At 42.4% G+C, this 13,718-nt stretch overlaps 1 protein-coding gene across 3 annotated transcripts in view; it reads right to left on the bottom strand.

The window, feature by feature from the left end:
- Positions 1–652: 652 nt before the first annotated feature.
- pde3b (phosphodiesterase 3B) overlaps positions 653–13,718 on the bottom strand; it is a 50,474-nt gene continuing 37,408 nt past the window's right edge. The window contains exons 9-18 of one of the 3 annotated variants that reach the window (XR_009768200.1): positions 13,431–13,582; positions 13,225–13,359; positions 12,697–12,808; positions 12,409–12,522; positions 10,972–11,171; positions 7,396–7,599; positions 7,093–7,254; positions 6,550–6,820; positions 2,526–3,881; positions 653–1,228 (exon numbers count right to left, since the gene is read on the bottom strand). Coding sequence is in view for 1 of the 3 variants with exons in the window: in XM_061670915.1 (XP_061526899.1) it covers positions 3,667–3,881; positions 6,550–6,820; positions 7,093–7,254; positions 7,396–7,599; positions 10,972–11,171; positions 12,409–12,522; positions 12,697–12,808; positions 13,225–13,359; positions 13,431–13,582 (1,565 nt within the window). In the remaining 2 variants the exon portion in view is untranslated. Of the gene's footprint in view, positions 3,882–6,549; positions 6,821–7,092; positions 7,255–7,395; positions 7,600–10,971; positions 11,172–12,408; positions 12,523–12,696; positions 12,809–13,224; positions 13,360–13,430; positions 13,583–13,718 lie in introns of all 3 variants that reach the window. The other 2 variants (XR_009768199.1, XM_061670915.1) reach the window with 2 other exon arrangements.

Here is a 13,718-nt window from a genome sequence, read left to right on the forward strand (position 1 = left end):
GTAGACATTGTTGTCCAGCGTCTGTGTAATCTTTATGAGTGACTGACATGATTGGTATTCTCCTATGAGAGTGGAAAAATTGTACTATTACTCAAGAATAATAATACTAAAGTAATAAGTTGTCCTCCAAATAATTACTTAAGTACTTAGTGGAAAAACTAAAATTCTAAGTAACTACGAAGTGCCGTTTTTTTTTTTTTTTTTAAAGTCAGACCATGAACTTCAATTACACAAAATATAAAATAATAATAAAAAATAATAAAAACTTCCGATATGGCCCAACAATATGACTTTAACCAAAACCATAATACATGAAATTTTTATACAAGAACAAATTAAGGCTAATTTTGCCACAAGAAATGAACTTTTTAGCCCACAGTAGTGGGAAAACATGACTAGTAAGACAGTTCGACTAGTGCACTGTATTGTCTTGCTAGTGAGTACAAAAAGTGTACTAGTGCATGTTCCTTAAGATGGATATCAAATAAATGATCAAACGGCTTTCCATAAGCAAAACATGGAACACATTAATTTGCTTGATATTATTTCCTGTGGAAAGACAGACAAAACATTTTAAATCTGAACCAATCAGGTCCTGATTTAAACCTTTTCACTTAGAGGTGTACTCACTTTTGTTGTCATTGAATGGCTGTGTGTGGATTTATTTTGACGGGAAAATACATTTACACTACTAAACAAGCTGTACACTCATTACATTGTAGCACAGTGTCATTTCTTCAGTGTCGCTCCATGAAAAATTGACAAAAATGTAAAGGGTTGTTCATTGTTCTTTTTTTGACAAAATTCCAAAACTTGTCACTCACACACAATCACAAAAATCAACAAGAACCGTGAGCACTAGAGGGATGTTTTTTTTGTTGTTTTTTTTTAATGACAGCTATAAATAACAACAAAAATCAGTTGCTCCCACAGTGTTGGTTAAGAGTGAACGGTTACATTGGACCAAAAGCTACATATACTGATGCCACACACATGTAACTTCATTGATGTTTTTATGGCACAATCATCAGTGGACACGGTGGTTTGAAATAAAAGCCGACAACACTTGGAACTCGGTGAGACAGAATAGCGACTTCTGGTACAGAACGGCTCCGTGGGAAAGAAGGAATATGGCTCTGACCTGAGTCCAGTCTGCTACTCTCGCTGCTCCTTTGTCAATACTGGAACGCAAATGTCGCGGCCAACCGCATGTAGGTCAAGTTTGGCACTAGTGAAGGAGAGATGATGATGATGAATACGAGAATGAACCCAATTGAAAAGAAAATAAGCATACCACGTAGCCACACCTGGAAAAGAAAGGAGATAAAAACAAGGACAAGGATTTCAATGCACATCACAAATGCGTGTGTGTAGAAAACCGATATATTCAGTTGATTCTTCAAAAATATATATATTTATGCACATAGTCTTTTTGTACAGTGGCTGAACACTTGTGTGGTATTAAAATGAGCATGTTTCCCCGCACCCCCCCCCCCCGCTTCTTTATAAATATCACAAACTCCATTGGACTTAACATGCTCCGCACAGATGATTATGATTATGACAAAGAGGCAACAATTGTGGCTTCCCTTTCATCAAATGGAATGACGAGATGGGGGGGGGGGGGCAAAAAAACAAACAAAACAAAAAACACCTGGGTCCTTTCTTCACACTGGCCACTCGGGAAAAAAAAGAAAAAGAAAGTACAACACAGTCGTGCCTTGAGATACGAGCGAGCCCATTTACGACCTTCTCGAGATGCGAGCAGTCATTCAGATGATGTTATCTTTGATTTGTTGTTTTTGTTGGCACACAGTGTCGAATTTTTTCAAGAAGCTTCAAGCTGGTTCATGCCACTCCAAGTTCAAGTTTGCTGCCAAACTCAACATCAAAAGGACAATTACATTATACTTATTGTGCATAAGTAACCATATGGTGGGATTTTGAGTGTATGCTACAATGCTTTTGTGGTAACAAATGATTTCTAGCCTCAAACAAAACAAAACATGAAAACACATATTACAAGGAATAAAATGTAGTGTACTGTACTACTGTGCATTACTGTGTGTTTGAGTTTAAAAGGTCTTTTAGAATATAAAATGTGTTCATATGAGTATGGTCCAAGTTAATAGGTGTGTGGGCAAGATTCAAAAGTCTTGGGAGGTTCATACAGCTTCAAAATATGTATAAATACTCAAACAAATATGTGGTCGCTACTCCGCGGATTTCACCTGGTAACTATAAACGAGCGATTGCTGTAATGGCATTTCGATTCACTTCAGTGAGCAAAGATGACTTATGATACGAGTGCTTTGAATTACAAGCGTGGTCATGGGACGAATTAAACTGGCATCTCAAGGCACCACTGTAGATGAAAAATGTTTGTTGGCTAAAAAGAAGAGGCACCTGATCATTGTACTGTTGAAAAGAAACAACAACGTTATAGTGTCGCTATGTGGCCATACAAGTGTTTCTCCAGTGAGGTTCAGCAAGCTGTGTATGAATGGACAAGAGACAGCACATACTGTAAGCTCCTGTCGCGCCGCCGACGGTCTCGATTGCTTCAATTTGCAGTCGACTCGTTCACTCCTTCACTCGCCAAGATGTACTGGATGGTGTTCCTCGTTAAAGTCAATATTAATGACATTAATTCCTGCAAAGTAATCATACAACTTTGCAAGAATCCTGAGTAACCTTAAAAAAATAAAAAATTTTAAATCCATTCGTTGGAGACAGCATGCCTGACCTGAATGCAACACCAGATAAATGAAAGGACACACAAGCATACACACAAATCACGTACTAAAAAGTAATTAAAAATGTGCTCTCTTTCTCCAAACTCTCGATCACATTCTTCCAAAAAAAGATAATCAGACGTTCATTGTAGCAAAGGAAACAACAAAAGGAGGGCGGCATGGGTGGCACACATGATTAACGGCATCCAAAATGATGCCGATATAATAATGCTAATAATCATCAGTCGACATTTCTCAATCATGTCTCTGTGACCGAGTGTCATACAGTGTTTTCGTGTCACCAGCGAAGAGAGAGAACTCCACAAGCCCAGGCTCTGGGCCAATATGGACTCAGTAAAGGTTCAGACAGGCACATCCGAGATATATCATGTATATCTATATCTATATATTTAGAGAATTCCCAAAAATAAACCCGAAACTGAGGCTGAAAGAGTCTCGGTCTCGTCTTTCCACGTACGAACAGTTCACTTTGGTAAAGGGCGTCGATGGCGTCTCCACGTTGCTTACTTGCTTCATGCTCAAAAGTCCTGTTTTGTTTTTTAAACAGTCAAGACTTGTTTTGTACCTAAGAGAGGTGTAAGCGCTATGCACTCGAGGCATCGTCGCGGCCGAGGTCATCCCGGGGACCTGACGCTCTTCTCGGGCACGTGCGACCTCTTCGTCTTGGAGCTGCTCCAGGACTCGCCACTGAGGGCTGAAAGTGCATAGGAGATGGACTCCCACTGTTGCAGCGAGGATCCGCTCACAGTGGTAAGGCCTTTTGTATTTGTATTTGTTTTGTTTCTCCAAAAGTTGACTGCACAGTGTTCAGCATGTGTGTGTGAAAAAATGTCATGATGTTCACGTCAGTGTGTAAAAGGCTGTTGGGTGAAGGACTTCTTTTTCTGCAGCTCTTCTTCTTTTTCTGGCGCTACTGACGCTCCTCCCCTTCCTCCTCCTCCTGGATGACCTGGATGTCATCCGAAGCCGACGCGGGCACGCTGGCCGGCAGGCCGTCAGACTGCTGCTGCTTGCCGACGTCTTTGCTCTTCTCCTCTTCCTCGATGACCTTCTTCCACACTTTGTGGTTCTCGGTTAGGTGCTGCATGATGCTGCAGAATAACTGCCGGTGGCTTTTCCTCCTTTCTGCAAAGGAACCATGAAAACATACTTTACATACTGTTCAGTAGGCTTTACACGATCAGGATTATTGGCCATCAGATATTTACAGTACTACGTCAAAAGACACGCGACAAGGCTAAAAATAAACTCGCTTTTGGATTCAAATATACCGTGCACGATGGCGACGCGCAGTAAATGTCGTTTGCGGAGCCGATCAATTACGTCATTGATCGGATCGGCGAATGATGATATTAAAGCCGATCGGCATAAAATGCTAATTATCGGCCGATACCGATCAGGCCGATAAAATCGGTGTAAAGTCTCCTGTTCAGCGTCAAATTTGACCACATGACAGCAATGGAAAATACCTTAAATGTCTTTTTTTCCCCCCCCAGACTGAAATTTGATTTTCTTTTCCCCCAAAAGACACAAAAATGAAAATATTTTAAAATGTCATTCATTTGTACAGTTAAAAAATGTGTGTGCACTGAGACTGTTCGGGTCAAATTTGACCCGTGTTAATTAAATTTGAAAAAAATGTGGTAATGGTGGGAATCTAGAAACTGTACATGTGTCAAATGTGTGTGTATTTTTTTTATGAGACAGTGGTAACAATGTTCAAGAGGGCACTTGAAACAGTCCCCAAAACTGTCTGCATCTTCACCACATTTGCACAGCTTTCCGCAGAAACATTCACCTGTTGCTCTTTGAAGGGTCATGGGGGAAATCTCGAAACGGCAACAGAGTAAAACAGCATAAAGAATGATCATAAACACAAAACGTAAAGAAGTCATACAGAGGTCAAAGGGTGACTTGACATTGCAAAAACAAGTGCCTGCAAAAGTATGTTTCCTTTTCTCTGAAACATTGGTTAAGGGTTATACATCCATTTACTCGTGTCAGACAGGCTATTAACGCCCTGAACCGGTCGCCAGCCGATCGCAGGGCACATACAAACTAACAACCATCCGCACTCACATTCACACCTACGGGCAATTTAGAGTCTCCAATGAATGCATGTTTTGGGGATGTGGGAGGAAACCGGAGTGCCCGGAGAAAAGCCACGCAGGCACGGGGAGAACATGCAAACTCCACACAGGCGGGGACGGGGATTGAACCCCGCACCTCAGAACTGTGAGGCTGACGCTCTAACCAGTCGTCCACCGTGCCGATTCCCCCCCCCCCACACACACACACGCACACATTATTATTTTTATTTATTTGTATTTTTGGGGAATATTTAAGCTTCCGCTGTGGTTTCTTGGTATTATAATTGAAGTTTATTGAGAATCAGAGTCGATCATTCGAACAGAACAACGTTTCTAGAGGGGAGAGAGAAACAAAGACAAAAGACAAAGCACTAATTGTAAACAGGATGAGAGAAGTAAATCATTACGTTATCTACAACAAGGAAACATTACATATGAGTGTTGCATGGGGCTGTAGTGATACCACCCTGTGAGGGACGGACAGGACAAGATGGAACAGGACAAGGACAGGAGAAGAAACATGCGGGACAAAGGTCGTGAACCCTAACCCTGTACAACTGAAGTGTGGTGGGATTAACTATGTAAATTATAAAATACAGGACGAGAGTATAAGTGAGGGGATACACTAGCGATTTGCATATTCATGACTTATTTGTTGCAGTAAGTACGTGACCCCACACCCAGTGAAAGAGTCCCACGGGTGCATGCAAGTGAATTGATACCGTTTTACATGCACAAAGACTGACAGAAGCGTCCTGTAATTGCTGTGGCCGCACCGCGGCGGTTGAGGACCCCACCCGATCAATCGAGGGGCGGGATCGGGCCCAGGGTTCCACCCCCAGCGAACCCACCCACCGCGCCACACGCCCCGCGCCACCTTACGGCCAGGTCAGAATCCAGGGGCGCAGGCAGGGCGCATGGACCGGGAAACAGCACAGACGCGTTGAAACCCGGTCCGACACCCACACCCTCCCGATCCCATACCAGTCTCCCAGGAACCCTTTGATATGTATATGTGGCCACATATGATTCGTGAGAAAAATATATACAGTGAGTGGTGTGTGTGCGTGTGTGTGTGTGCGCGCCGGGTTTGTGATTAAGAGGCGTGGCCCCTGCAGGTCGGGCCCATAAGGCCGGACAACCACCGACGAAGAGGGCCATCCCACCCAGACCCGCAGCATCTGTTGGTACTGAGTGGATGGTATAAATTTGGTGTACAGAATTTGAGATAGCGACATGAAACAGTTAGCAATCGCGATTAGCATTAGCGTGCTGGCGATCACCATTTTAGGTCAAAATACGCTAACTGCCATTCAGCTCACTCATACGTATGCTATATGTACGTTACACATCTAACAGTGTCTGAGAATTCACCTACAGACGCTCCTTTGTAGTTTGGGGCACTTTATCAGTGACCCAACACTGCATTTGTCTGCAATAAATGTCCGTGTGAAACATTGGTTTCGGCGGCGCAATAACGGTGCCGGGGCAGAACTTTATTTTTTGGGTCCCGTCGGAGCTTGAAGGCTGACATTTTTGAAGTCGACCTATTTTTGAAGTCGACTTTATGTCGAGTTATGCTATATTTTTTCCCCCACCCCTAGTTGCGTGTCTGGCAGTCCAGCGTGTCAGTTGGGATAGGCTCAAACTCCTGAACAAAATAAGCAGTAGAAAATGGGTGAATGGTTATACGGTCGACTCACTCGGCCGCAGATCATCTTCAAGCTCATCCGCATCCTCCTCTTCCTCCTCTTCGTCGTCGTCCTCAGTGTCCGAGTCCGCTCGGCCCTCGTCGTCTTCATCCGATCCATCTCCACTGACCCACTGGCCGGGAAGTAAACCCGCGGCATCGTACGAGTTACAAAGCGGGCCGACTATATGTGTGATGAAGGACTCCTGCAGCTTCGCCAGCTGAGGGGCGGAACGGTCCATGAAGGGGCTGATGGGTAAGCCCAGGCCCGCTTCCTCATCTCCCTGCGGGTAAAAAGAAAAAAGTAGATGAGCTTATGATGGGTTTTCATATTTTATCTATCCTGAGAAGCTTGCACTTCAAATGCTCGACATGTTCAAATAGCTGTAGTCCAGGTGTTGAGGTGTGAGGCTTAATGATAACATTCCAATAGCGATGATACTATACATACATACAGTCTGAAATATATACACCATCAATAAGTGCTCTTTCCATGAGGAATACGACCGGGTCTCGTATGGATGCAGGCTAACGGGAGCACATGCAGTCTATATACCTGCTCATAAAACTCATTGACAATGCCTTCGGTCCATTTCAGATGCAGGTCGCGGACTTTGGCTGGTCCGTTGATGTCTGCCAGCTTGATACACACTTGGCACACCAGCAGTCTGTCATTCTCATTGGTCCAGTCAATTCCTGGACTGCTCACATCATTGACCTAGTCAAGAGACAGGACACTTGTTAAAAGCATGTAACAACCGCATTTCTCTGCATGGTCTATCCTACCTAGCCACCTAATGGTTCAAATAAGTTTAAGACTCAAAATACAGATTATAAAATTCAGACCATAATATCTGACCTTGGAATTGAACTCGGCCAGGAAGTCAAAGTGCTTCTTGAGGTCTGTGGCGAGAATGGCTTCAATGACCAGGAAGCGAAAGCGCTTGAACTCCACGTGATCTAGGTTGACCAGGAAGTTAAACTCAGGCCGGGATAGGTAAAGGTTCCAGGCAGACGCCGCGTGGTGGTTCTCAAGCACAGAGCGGTCGTTGTACAGCACCGCCTGCGTTGTGCACGAAGGGAAGAGTCATAGGTGAGAGTAGGAAATATGCCAACAGAGACTTCAATGAAATCTATTATAATTCGTTATCTTGGACTCATTTTTATTTATTTTTTGATATCACAAATACGAGGGATTTGAAGAGGGGTGTGTAGACTTCTTATATCCACTGTATTGTTGTGGTTTGTGTCTCCTGACCTATATGACGCACCTACAAAAGTCATACGTGTAGCGTAATCTATAGATTTAAATATAGATGGCATTCACAAACCGAGATAAGATAGATAACCCTTTCATCAATAAATGTTGAATTGCAACTGGCGCATTTCGGAAGCAAGAAACTTCGACTGGGTCTCTTTCTAGCACCAAAGATCGTCTGCCAGACATGTTTGTCAAAACCATTAGTGATCAATAGTTAGTTAGTTCAGGGTCCCCAGTCTTTGCTCTTAACCCACTTTCCTGGGACCGATATTTGATATTTGAACAGGGCCACATAGTTGACCTTAACTTTCGCATCACAGTGTGAGACAGACGCTTAACACGTGGAGTCCGTCTCTTAATGAAATAGCCTTTCAGAGCAGCACATCCAGCAATTAAAGGGACACATTTTTTTTATAGATGTTAAACTTTCCAGACCAAAAAGTAGTGGGTGCTTCTTTGGCCCATGTTTCACCCTTCCGTCACATTTGAATAATTCATCCAAATGGCTTTTTTGTGGGATCTTGCTGACAGCAGAGTATACACTTATGCCAAGACAAATGAATAAGGTTCCCTTTTCCACTTTGTTCAAATGGATGTGATCCAATCAAGCTTTCTCCTTTACTATGGTTTGAATGTAATCCTATCGCTCAGGCAAAATGAGGTTACCGCATGCAAGGAGAAGCTAATAGCATCTTTATTAATCGAGCTACGGGAGGCAAATTCCTTGTGTGGTTTTTTTGGACATACTTGGCAAATAAAGATGATTCTGATTCTGAAAAAACAGCTTGACTTTGAGTCACGAAGTTATGTCAGGTTAAAAACGGCTATCCGTTTCAACCTTAACCGTGAGCATCGATGTGAGGTTTCTTTAGGATGCCGGAAATCTAAGGACACCACTGTGAACAAGAGAATCACTATTTGGAGTGTGTAATTGCATTGATTCCAAACAGGAGAGGCAGATTATGCGAGCAGTCAATGCCGTGCGGTTCCCTGCGCAGCGTAGCATTGAGCTCCAAAATATGTTTCGTTGGTGAGTGCATCAGTGGGTGAAAGAAAGCGATTATTCATTCTTGTACTAATATTGTTTGATGTCATGGAATTCCTTTCTGAAGGCTGCCTTTCTATTTATTTGTGCGCTTTCAACCAATGTACAAAATCACCAAAACAATGCAAGTTATTTATCTTTCAAAAATTGTTCCAACACTTTTGGTGCAGTACAATTGCAGAAAACTGACTATGCTTGCACCGCTGTTTGTTTTTCTGTTTGTGAAATAACAGGACTGTGCAATAACGAGACCCATTTCCATGAAAACTTGATGGAAAAGAAGGACATGGCCAAATGAGACATGATCCCATGTTGGTGCCGATCTGGTTAAAAGGTAGAGAATCTAGATTTTTTGTTCACTTTGGTTAACGTTTTACGTAACTTAGCAGTGGAATAATAAAATATGGGTCTTGAATTCAGGCTACTTAACCAACATCAATAACTAAATCGATTTTCACAAAATGTTGTGGAGGGGTGGGGGCATTGGTCCGGGAAGAACCCATTACCTTTTGGTGTGGAAGTGGGAATTTGGTCTTTTAAATATAGAAACCGAGTATGTTCGTAATGCATATTACCGCCACTAATCGGTCTGGAGTGCAACAGTACAGCGGTCGCCCATGATTTGCAGGGGATAGGAACAAAGCCCTCCCGCCCACAAATAAAAATGTGCGATTCGGGGGGTTGTCACACTCATATCTTGCCAACAGAGGGCGCTGTCTCTCAAATTGCGGTATAGAAATTGACAGAAATGGAAAACGAGCTCACCTACAAAGACCTCTCTAGAGTAAGACCGCTGAGAGGACCTTTTGTGATTTTGATGTCCAATTGTAAGTTTTAGTTCTCAGTCCTTTTTATTCTTGGCTTTTACAAAATATGCATGTAACGAAACAACTGTTCCCCCTACAAGAAAATGGGAAGGGAATCCTCAAGGTTAGATTGCTATTAGCTAGCTAATTAGCTGTTGGACGTTTGTTAGTCTTGACCTTAGCAAGAAATTACACAAAGAGTTGGTTGTCACATTCTCCTATGTTGGTACAATTATGCATGGTGAGATTACTATTCTTTGTGTATTTTTTTTTTGGAATAAAGAAACATGGGCAGAAACTTTGCAGTATATGGAAAGCAAAGAAGGGCCTAACTCCACCGTATGTCAAGATGACGGCAGTCGGGGAGGTGAAATTAGTCCATGCGGTGCGCTGCCAAGGACTTAGATCAAAATGACAGAACACTGGCAAGCAACTGCTAAAAATGAATGAGAAAGATATTCCTGGAGAAATCCTCCCATCGCAAAACTGCTAGTTTGCAGTGAGGAGCAGGAGTGTTTTGTTCTTTATGTTTTAATATATAGTAGGCGGGCCAAAAGATGATTTTCCCGTTCCTGTCCGTTGCTCTTTTGGTGTTAAGAGACATAGTCAACTTAATGTGATTCAACTCTCACATTTCGTACTGCCTTCTTGTCTTATTTTCAAGATTTTTGCCATTAAACGAACATTGTGACAAAGAACCCCCTTATAGCGTGGGACAACCTTCCCCGTGATGGGATCGTTTGTCACAATAGAAAATGAAATCACAATATAAAATATTTGATAGTTATTTGCATCTTTTTTTGCAATAAGTTGAAAAATAAGACCTTCGACTTAATGTAGGAATGAATACTGAAGGATGTTTTGATGGTGAGAAATTGACACCAGAGTAAAAATGGTGACAACCAACCTCGCTATCCCCTACTTTACGCCGTCCTCCAAAAGGATTGCGATTACCAAAACATACCGCAAGATGGCGGCATAGCACTTATGATATCGAAATGAAGCTCCTCAACTCACTTTAACATACTTACTTGACACCACGATGCCTGCGGATAGCTCCAAAGCAATACTTCTATTGCTTTGGTCTACGCACAAATATATGTGGGGACTTGCTGCAGAGCCTTCAACTTAATTGCATTTTGTTTTTCACCTCAGAAAAAGTTTACCATCAGCTCTTCTGTTTTTTTGTGCATTCACTTATTTCCAGCATTTTCTCTAGTCTACAATGTTACACTAGCTTGTCACGTGGCATTCGAATTTACACGTGTGACCTTAATTTTTTCCAAACACGTAAAGTTGAACTAACAAGCAGAATTGGTTTACCTGAGGCGCGTTAGTGGCAACTAAAAAGGCATTAGTGCGACCAGGGTGGTCATAGTCGTGCATTGCAGCTGCTACATATAAGGCCATGAGCTCCAGAGCTGGGATGTTCCAAGCCAGGCAGCCATAGCTGTCATCTGATATAGAGGAGGTCTTGGACGAGGCGTACGATATCCTGCCAGGAGAGATCCCACTGTCTGAGTCTGAAACACACAGCGTTAATTGATACACGTCAAAGACTGCTGGGATTTCAACATCAAGGCCCCAATGTCGATGTTACTCGCAATATGCTTCGTATTGCACACTTGCACACAATCGGTTACAAAGGGGAATGAATAATGACAAATAAACAGCAGAACCTTCAAAATGGGAAAAATTCTTAGGTCCATTTGAAAATGTAACACATTTTTCAGGAAACCAAAAAAAAAAAACATGCCACTCATGTCGCAAAAACAGACAGTTTGAACCATCACGAAAGGGTGAGTGATATTTTTTGAATTACTTTGTTATGCAGTGGTTAACTTATGTTCACACTTTGTATGATCGTTTAGAACAGGGTCAGGAAAAGCATGGCCTAGGGGCACACATAACCTCCACTTCGTTAATGAATCCAGCCCACTGAGCACACATAGGTTCCTTAATTTAGCCTTTTATTTTATATTTTACAGCTGATTACGTAAGAATGGAAAAAGAATGAGTCATATAGATGCTTCTTTGATTTATTTAAAATAACCTATTAGCAAAATCAACAATTTTCCTATAAATGTGGTTATTCAATTAATTTAAATATACACATGTATGATTTTATTATTAAACTATTTATCCCCGTTTATTTACATTTTCTTCCCATTTTTGTTTTACTTTGTCTACGAATAACCTGGCCAATCCGTCCATTTCAAAAATCGAATGTGTGCCTTGAGTTACAAAAAGCAACAAAAAAAAGTTACTTGAAACATCATCTGTGCAATTTCGAAAGGTTGTTTCGTCTGAGCAAATTCTGAATGCAAACAAAGCAGAGATCAGCCAGATTGTGCCTTTAAGGTTCCACTGTATAGTGCTACAGCACTGGTGTCAAACAGGTGGCCCGGGGGCCAGATCCTGCCCGCCACCTCATTTTATCTGGCCCGCGAGAGCAAATCAAAATTGTTCATTGTGTTCTGGTGTAATAACATTGAGGTATTTGCAAGCATTTTTTTGGTTACAAATACCCCTTTGAAAAGAAATGTAATAGTTGATAAACATGTTTTTATAGGCTTCTGATTTCCAAACTGGTTATTTATCAAAGTGTTGTGTATGGTGTATGTAATAATATGATGTAATCTTTCACTTATATGGGTTCACAGTCGTAACGGCCCTCCGAGGAAAGTCATAACTACGATGTGGCCCGTGACAACAATGCGTTTGACAACCCTGTCTTCAGTATATGCAGTATGTGTTCACCTGTGTCACTTCCGGTCACATGCTCACTGTGGATCTGCTGGAACCCAGGGATTGGTCGAGTGGTCAGGTACCAGACAGCATGGAGCACGTCAGTAGCATGGACCCGGTTATGATCTGCAGGCATTACATCCGAAGCAATAAGCTGTGAGTTGACTGCAACTTTGCAACACGTGGGCTACTGAGGCTCATCCAGCAAAAGACGAGCACATTGTGATGACACATGAACAAAGAGTTCACACGCATGAAATGTGAACATTTCTAGGCGCCTAGTGCAGTGTGAACACTCACAGGGAATGTCCCTGTAGCCATTTTCCAGAGCGTAGAAGTATGTCATGAACTCCCTCACAGGGATCTTGAAAATTTCAAACAGACACGTATCCTGGAAAAGGGTGTAAGTCACCTGGGGAAATACAGACCAGTTTGACTGAAACACATATGAGAACACAAGGTAACCACAGTACAGGAACAAAATCTGTTTAGTGTTTTAAAAAAGTGTGTTGGCTACAGCTTCAAACCTACGGCAGGACAATTTGCAAAAGTGCTACGCGACAGATGTTTGGAGCAGAACTAAAGGCTACAATAACCATTCATTGCTTACTTGCATTAAATGTACCCTCTTATTAGGCTCCAAATTCGCATAGTATTGACAAATGACTAGTTTTGACTAAACTTACACTTGACAGACGTGCAGATGGAAACAAACAAACTACACTGAATTTGTACAGGATATTTACAAGGAGGGGACAAAGATAGCGACCACAGCCTCGACGCACAACAACAAAACGCACGAGAAAATGTTTGCATCAGAGTACTAACGTAGCTGAGTATTCTTCCCGTCTTTCCTCCTGTTTTGTCCACCAGGTCAAAAATCTGGAAATTCCAGGTATTCATCCTCTCCATGAGGGCCTCATGGTCTTCCAGCATCGGGTCGAGTCGGGACTCCTGATCACTCTGGAAGGGGAACAACCGAGCAGTATTATGCCTCATTGTGGAGAGTCATTATGGTCGCTGTGAAAACTGACCCCCGATTCCTGAGTTTGCTTCTCTGTGCTGGGGCTCTGCTCCTCCTCAGTGTGGCCCTGCTTCCCTGCGCTATCAGACTCTCCAGGCAAGTCCACTTCCACGCTCTCCTCCCTGATTAAAGGCTCGCCTTGGAACTCTGGCCCTTCACCCGCTGCTCCCATAGAAAGAAAGAAAAAATATTCATATTGAAACTGAATTCTCATTTTCTTGAAGGAATTTTGAGCTATATAGTTAGAAAGGGAAAAAACACATTTAGTGTAGGAGTCTGAAGCCTTGCAATGGCGAAG

This window comes from Phycodurus eques, chromosome 2 (assembly GCF_024500275.1).
Source record: "Phycodurus eques isolate BA_2022a chromosome 2, UOR_Pequ_1.1, whole genome shotgun sequence".
NCBI lineage: Eukaryota > Metazoa > Chordata > Actinopteri > Syngnathiformes > Syngnathidae > Phycodurus > Phycodurus eques.